The following is an 8,375-nucleotide window of genomic DNA, read 5'->3' as shown; positions in this document are numbered from 1 at the left end:
AGCGTGAAGCATGCAGGCATTTGCAAAAACAAAAGGGTCTGCTCTTAAGCAGCTTTAATTCCATGACGTTTGGATGAACCGGGCAGATAAGAGCGCCAAAATCTTCCTTCTTCTTCCGCACACCTCATTGATGTGACAGACTAATCCCGATACCGTCAGAAACAATAAGCGGAGTCTGGAACCAAACAACATTCATCAAATCCTTGCGCAAACTTAATGTATTAATAACATTGACATCTTCATTATTTGCAATAAGAACTATAATCTTAGATTCTGTGAACTGCCAAACCTGGAAAGCGTTCTTCACATGTGTCCTAAATTACCTTTCATCGAGGACACCCATCGGTGAAAAAGGCGGATATCATATTCGAGAAAAAAGTTCTGGGAGTTCTGCCAATTTTCACACTTATTCTCCCCTGTTAGAGAGCGGACACTTTTTTTTCGGTCCCTGAATCCGAGAGGAAACAGTTTCTAATACATCTTGATTTACATTTCAACATGTCAAAAAAACCTTGGCCCTGGTCTATCCTGCCGCATTCAGCAATAGAGAACTATAAGAAAACGGTAAGAAAGTTAATTTTCAAATGATAAAAAATTTAAATTTTAATCAAATTGTATTCTTTAATCATTAAAGCTTATGTCATTTGAATATAATGATACTTCTTTTCGTAAACTAATGCCATAATGCTAAGGAAATTGATGATTGCATTTAAATAGAGGTTTTCACTTTTGATGACTATTCAGCAGAAAAGAATTATTTTTAAAGCATTTTATTTCATTGAAATTTAAGGAGTGGAAATTGACTTGATTTTTTTTTAATTCAACAAATATTAAATCTGAAATGGTTAAAGTGCTGCAGAGTTCAAAAAAGTCTATTTATTCCTTGTTCATAACGCATGGGATCAATTATGTTCATGCACATTTCATATGCACCAACCCATCTTGAATCCTACATGATGCATATCGTAATTTCAACAGACAGATTGTTTTTTTTTTAACATCTGCACCAAAGGAATAACAATTCTGTAAGGAAATGCAATCTGTTTCCGGAAAAAGAAAGTGGCATCTATTGCAGGAAGTTTTTCTGGGAACAATTACGTATACTGAATTTTTCAACGCTTGACGTTTTCATCGGTGGAAGATTTTTAAGATTTTCTTCCGTTGGTTCTTGACAATCTCGCTAGGTCGATTTTATGATCGTATTCTTTGTGCTCCTGAGGACATAGAAAATCGTCACCAAGAACAAACACTTGTATAGGATCGTGTATTCTAGCATTGATTCTTCATAATCAACATTAACCTTTTGTGAAAATTGATGAAGTTTTGCAGAAGCTGAGGTGTAAGAATCTGTATCAAGTACAGAAAAGTTTGGTCAAGAGATTGCCAGTATAAATTACAGAATGTGATATTTCTACTGATGACGTTTGGCATAGGTTCAGATTGAAAAGTTTGGTCCACTGACTGCCAGTATATTACAGAATGCGATATTTTTACTGATGACGTTTGGCATAGGTTCAGATTTACTGAATCATTCAGCAAACAAAAAGAAAGGTTTTGAGACCTCACTGCGGACATTTTTTGATGTCTTGATCTTCTAAATTAGATTTTCCAGATGAATGCTGGATGAGTAGATCACAGTGCAGCAGTAATTTCTTGTACACCAATCATCCTTCGGGGAATTTTCCAAGCGCCTTTCAAAATACATTTAATAACTTTCTCAAAAATGCCTCGATTTCGGGTACATTGGATTAAAAACGAATTTTAGAGGTTGGGGCTTGTAGTTTTGACCTCCAAACAGATTGCAATGTACTGTAAGATAATTTACAGCTAAGCCCAAATTGCCTGAGAAAATCGGCCCCAGCGTTACAGTATCAGTGTGCAGTTACATGTAATCTACTTCATTGCAAGACAGAGTAAATTAGGTTTGGGCTTTGATCTACATTTTACTAATTATAATATATTTTCTACTACTGGTAAAATATCGGGTGTCAGGGAGATATCATTAACATGTACAAATGACAATTTTTGGGCATGTTTGTTTGTGTTTTTACGTCCCTTTGAGATTTTTCACTCATATTGAGACCCCCCCCCCCCCACCTTGTCGGTGGAGGGCTGCAATTTTAGACCTGTACTCAGCACTTGCGGCCTTTTTCGTGCCAGCACTACTGCGACACGGGACCTCGGTTTATACGGTCACATCCGAAGGACCGGTCCCCCGTCCGAAAGTGGGATTCGAATCTCCGAAGTAAGGATCAACTCCTTTATACTCCTCGATTCTAGAGCAAACGCTCTAACCAATGCGCCACTCGGCGACTTTTTATGATGCCCCCGGATCGAAAGATCCCGGAGGTATATTGTTTTTGTCCTGTCTGTCTGTTTATCTGTTTGTCTGTCTGTCTGTTGTCAACTTTAACCTTGCCCATAATTTTGATTGGTTGGAGCTATGACTTTCATATTTCACATGTGTATTCCTTGTGACAAGACCTTTCTTTGGATACCATCATATTTGACCTTTTGACCTTGTCCTTGGAGTTTGACTCACTTTTGCAAAATTTTATGAGACTTTAACCTTGGCCATAACTTCTGAACAGTTGGTGCTTGGGGTTTCAAACTTCACATTTGTATTCTTTGTGACAAGGCCTTCCTTTGGATACCAACCACTTTGACCTTTTGACCTTGGAGTTTGACCTATTTTTGAAAAACTTTAACCTTGGCCATAACTTTTGAATAGTTGGTGCTTGGGGTTTCAAACTTCACATGTGTATTCCTTGTGACAAGACCTTCCTCTGGATATCAACCTCTTTGACCCTTTGACCTTGGAATTTGACCTACTTTTGAAAACTTTAACCTTGGCCATAACTTTTGTACGGTTAGAGCTAGGGCTTTCATACTTCACATATGTTATCCTTGTGACATCTTCCTTTCGATATCAACCACTTTGACCCTTTGACCTTGACCTAGGAGTTTGACCTACTTTTGAAAAACTTTAACCTTGTCCATAACTTTTGAACAGTTGGTGCTAGGGCTTTCATACTTCACTTATGTAATCCTTGATGATATACAATGAAATGGGCGGGTACAATTAACCTTGGCCATAACTTTTGAACAGTTGGTGCTTGGGGTTTCAAACTTCACATGTGTATTCCTTGTGACAAGACCTTCCTCTGGATATCAACCACTTTGACCTTGACCTTGGAATTTGACCTACTTTTGAAAACTTTAACCTTGGCCATAACTTTTGAACAGTTGGTGCTAGGGCTTTCATACTTCACTTATGTAATCCTTGTGACAAGACCTTCCTTTGGATCCCAACCACTTTGACCCTTTGACCTTGACCTAGGAGTTTGACCTACTTTTGAAAAACTTTAACCTTGGCCATAACTTTTGAACAGTTGGTGCTAGGGCTTTCATACTTCACTTATGTAATCCTTGTGACAAGACCTTCCTTTGGAGACCAACCACTTTGACCCTTTGACCTTGACTTAGGAGTTTGACCTACTTTCGAAAAACTTTGACCTTGGCCATAACTTCTGAATGGTTGGTGCTAGGGCTTTCATACTTTACATATGTAATCCTTGTGACAAGACCTTCCTTTGGATACCAACAACTTTGACCTTGACCTTGATGTTTTACTTACTTTAAAAAAATTAACCTTCGCCATAACTTTTGAACAGTTGCAGCTAGGGCTTTCAAATTTAACATTTTTTATCTTTTGGCCTGGTTTTTGACTTGCATTTGAGAAACTTTAACCTTCGCCATAAGCTGCCATACGGGGGCATCAGTGTTTCACAAACACATCTTGTTGGACATGTAAAGAACTTGCTGATTTTGAAGCAATTGAATTACTGGATTTACTGAAATCTAATTAATCAGTCTTGACTGTGCCTGAGTTCAGTAACTTCTTCGGTGGCTTTGGTCCAAGTACATGTATCTTGAAAAAAAAGATTTACTCGGCAAATTGTTCACGTTTCTGTCCCATATGTTACGTAACGATGCTTAATAATAATCGCTAGATATATGAATGCAGGAAAATGACAATGTATTCTAACATTTTTATTTGCATTCATGTATATAATTGCCAAATACAACCTGGAAATTAACTATCAAGCATACTGAATGATACTACTTATATAACCCCAAAATGCACTTAAAGTTTTATTCAAGCAAAAAATTAAATATAAATAATATATGCTAGCAAGGTAACCGTTTTGGATTCGAATCTGGTTCAAGTCAAGCAACAAAATGCCTATCGCACAAGCGCCCTATTTTTCACATAATGAAAATCGGTTAGAAAATTCACATAATGATAATCGGTTAGAAAATTCATTGATCACACCGTTTTTACAGCGCACTTGTGAAATAGTCTACATTCAGCTGGTTATTGTCATATTCTCGTGTGAAAAAATGAAATTGCCCAATTACTCTGTATAAAAAAAATTTTAAGACCGCGGAACATTAACTGGCAAAATTGGAAATATACAGCTTACGTCATTTTCATCTGTTACAGTCAAAACATTTAATGATAGACAATGAAATGGGCGGGTACAATTCGGCACGGACGTCTGCGAAAACATTGGATTGAAATTGCAATTCGAAATTCATTTTCAATCCACCTCAACTACGCTAGAACGCACGGTGTTACTGATTGACACAGAAGACAAACAATTTGAAATATATATATAAATCAAAATTTTCTATCCCGTGTTTTTAAAGAAATATAAAGGGACAAATATTTGATTTCTGTTTGGTATGTGTGTGTTGGGTGGTTCGGGGGTTGGAGGGGGGGGGGGGGGCTGAACGATCTTGGAAATGAATAAGAACGTTTTATTTTAGTTTGGACAACCCCTCCCTGTTTTTGTTTGTCAAACATTTTTCAGAGAAGAAAAAACTAAAAAATAAAAACTCTTGTCATCCTAGAAAATAATATATTCTTCATGTGAAGGCATGATCTGACTCGACAATTTTTGACACCCCCCTTTCTAGAATCAAATAACCGTCCTCTGAAAAAATAATCTCTGTATTCTAGGACTTTGACGTGTCCTTAAAATTATACGCTAAAAAAATATAAATATGAATTTCAAACAATATGTATTTGGGAATTGAATTTATTTGTCTTTTGAATCATACATTCACACATAAGGTTTGCAAACAGCTCAGACGGATTAAAATTGAATTTCAAATTTTTTTCAGTGAAGAAGAAAATAAATAATGTCTTTTGTCATCCTACAAATATTTTATATATACTATCATGTGAGACATAACGATAAATAATCTGATTCGACAAAATTTGCCAGCCCCCCCCCCCCAACTTCTAGAATCAAATGGTCTTCCCCTAAAAGAATATATACATATAGCTACATCTTCTTTAACTTTTGTTTGTCCTCAAAATAGAAAATTGCTATATATTAATTTCAAACTAGACGCATTTGGGAACTGAAATTATTTGTCGTTTCGATCATACATTATAACTTTGCGAAAAATAGCTCAGGTGGATTAAAAATGAATTTCGAATTGCAATTTCAATCCAATGTTTTCGCAGACGTCCGTGTCAAATTGATTGTATATCACCAAGTGTTTTGACTGCGACAGATTGAAATGACGTAAGCTGCATATTTCCAATTTGCCAGTTAATGTTCCGCGGTCTTAAAATGAATCCTGAACGTATTTACTTTTTTAATTGAACACGGTCGAATGGGTTACCTCAAAGGCTTCCAATATGCATGAACTTATTCTCGACGAACTGCAACATGTCTGATTGCCTAAGGCTGACAGAAAGAAAGAAGTGCTTCAGTTGCAAGCCCCTGCTCCCTCCTAGACTTGTAAAGAAAATAAGTATAAAAGTCGTTTTATGAAGTGGAAGCAATCTTTTCTGCCATTAGGAGTTCATTTGGTTAAAGGTCTTTGAAAATCTTGTTTACGATCAGAAAAATGTGCATCTGACCACTCAGGCAGATGTAGGGGTTTTATTTCTGATACTAAATGAAACATATAAAAGTAAGTTAAGCATCACATGTGTTTGTGTTCAGGTTTTGAGCTTAAGTTGACAGCACGATGATTTATGTTAACTTTCGTCTGTAGCATTATTTCGGAAAATGTTTCCAAATATAAAATACTGTAAACCGACTTTTTTCGTGCGAGATATTTCTGCGAGATTTGCGACCATGAATAGAATGTATAGCCGGTCGCGAAAATTAATAGTCGCGAGTGAATTTCAAACTGACGAATCGCGGATTAAAGTTTACTAATTGTTGGTTTACAGTACTGTCTGATTAAAAATATCGTATCAAAACGACTAGTTTTCAACAACAGAAAATTATAGAAAAGAAACATGCCTCAGTAGAAGACACATGTAGGTCTTAAATAATAGTTCAAACACATCCTCCCAAGTTCTTCAAATATTGTGTAATCATTATGTACATGTATATACTCAACTTGCTGCAGAACTGTAGCTCTCTGCTTGAGAAAATTCGGACAGATCTCTGCTTTATCTGTCCGAATTTTCTCAAGCAGAGAGCTACAGTTCTGCAGCTAATACTCAACCACAACCGTTTCATGACACTTGCCCTATATTTTTCATCTACTCTTACAATTGACGACCACAAACAAATCTAAATGAAATACATGTATATGAATTCATGCTTTTTATGCTGTTTCCTCCTTGGGGTCAGTTTTTAGTGTGTATTGATCTCAGGATCTGTGGGTGGTACTGTCTTACCTTGGTATTCACACTGTCACACGTGATGAAGCATCCTTTTATCTGGAGCCAAGGATTATCCTTACAATGTGAAAGTAATGCTTCATCACGCGGTCGGGGTTATATTTTACAACAAAATAACTTTTTTATTGGATAATTCGTGTAGGACATTTTGCAGAAAATGCAGGCAGAAAAAGTAATGAATGTCAGCATCTGATGATTGGACGGATGGTGTGAAATCTCCAACATAATCATATAATACAACTTTAAGCTTGTATCCCATTTTATTTGATAAATTTCTGTTGAAGGAATACTTGCTGAACTTCCACAATGTCGAAAATATTTCATTTTTGTGTACATAAAAAGGTGAGAGATAATAGTAATTAATTCAAATTTACTGAATAATTTTCATTTTTTAATTTTAATTCTGTATATTTTTTTTCGTGTTGTTTGATCGTAAAACCTTGTAGTTTTAGAAAGAAGGGTCATTTCACCTTTTCAGTTAAAATTGTTGTTGAGAATACACCTTTAAAATCAAATAATTTGTCATGCAATGAATAATTTGTGCTATTTGGAAAAAAATTGCAATTTGATCTGTTGCTCTCTGAATTTCTGCCGTTTCAAATCAATGGATCGATTGACTGATTGTTGTTGATTAACGCCGATTCGTTAATATTTCAGCCATATTTCGGCAGAAAATTAAGTTTATATGACCGGTTCTTGAAAGGTTTTGGTTTCTCTGGCGGCCTCCAATGAGTCTACTCTTTACCGAAATCCTGAGAAACGATCTTTTACGTGCCAAAGGGGTGGAATATCGAGAAGATAAACAACTGTAATACATTGAGTCTATTAGTACATGTATTTAAAATGCAAATCTGTGCGTGTAAGATAGCAGAAATTATGTATAAGGCATGGGAAGAGCTAATAATATCGAAGATTGTAAAATAGGTGAACAGATTTATTTTTAATTTTGTAGTAAATTGCACTTGTGAGGGAAGTTGTTAAAAAAAAGTTAAATGCACTTTTTTGGTGAATTTTAAAAGAAACCTTTCACGAAGATCCATGCACTTGTCTCAAAACAATCTGCAGAAAAACTGACTTGAGCTCTCATCCCTTCGTTGCAAGAGAAAACAAGAATTTTATTTGTCGGAATAAACCACATTTGGTGATTAGGTCTGAGATATATTGTATAATTATATTAAATATGATTTAGAAAGTGTACATTAATTAAAATATATTATTAGTTTTTATAACATTTTACCCATTTACCTATGCAGTCAATATGTCTCAATGGATAAAATTTCATTTCCAACATCTTGTAATCGAACTTCTCTTGCTGTCATAAACGTGTGTGCATTTGTTAAAAGGAAGGCTGAAGTTTAATTCCAAATAATCTAATTAACAAAATTGTTGAAATAACAGATTCTACTTTAAAAAGCTTTCGTCTTTATTTTATTACATACTATTTACGCACTATTTTTTGTGGAGTACTAATGATGACGTTGCCATGCGGGAAAGGAAATTGGAAGGGAAAAGGGATAGAAACCATTAAGATTAGGGAAAGGCATGTCATATAAAGATGCTCCAGTGGTTTGTGATTAGATATAACAATTTCCCAACTTATGCGTTTTCTATCTCCTCATCAAAGGCTAGGGGACTCGATGGATAAAAATCATATTCA

At 35.5% G+C, this 8,375-nt stretch overlaps 1 protein-coding gene across 4 annotated transcripts in view; it reads left to right on the top strand.

Moving 5' to 3' along the window:
• The first annotated feature begins 317 nt into the window (after positions 1-317).
• The window catches only part of LOC133190457 (filamin-A-like), a 35,627-nt gene continuing 27,569 nt past the window's right edge, over positions 318-8,375 (top strand). For 2 of the 4 annotated variants that reach the window (XM_061326107.1, XM_061326105.1), the window contains exon 1: positions 319-564. In XM_061326107.1, the coding sequence (XP_061182091.1) occupies positions 499-564 (66 nt within the window). In that variant the 5' untranslated portion in view covers positions 319-498. Of the gene's footprint in view, positions 565-8,375 lie in introns of all 4 variants that reach the window. The other 2 variants (XM_061326106.1, XM_061326108.1) reach the window with 2 other exon arrangements.

Source organism: Saccostrea echinata, unplaced genomic scaffold (assembly GCF_033153115.1).
Source record: "Saccostrea echinata isolate AGI-Se365-2 ecotype Australia unplaced genomic scaffold, CSIRO_AGI_Sech_v1 ptg000022l, whole genome shotgun sequence".
Classification (NCBI taxonomy): domain Eukaryota; kingdom Metazoa; phylum Mollusca; class Bivalvia; order Ostreida; family Ostreidae; genus Saccostrea; species Saccostrea echinata.
The sequence above is the reverse complement of the archived record's forward strand: the minus strand, read 5'-3'. Positions and strand labels throughout refer to the sequence as shown.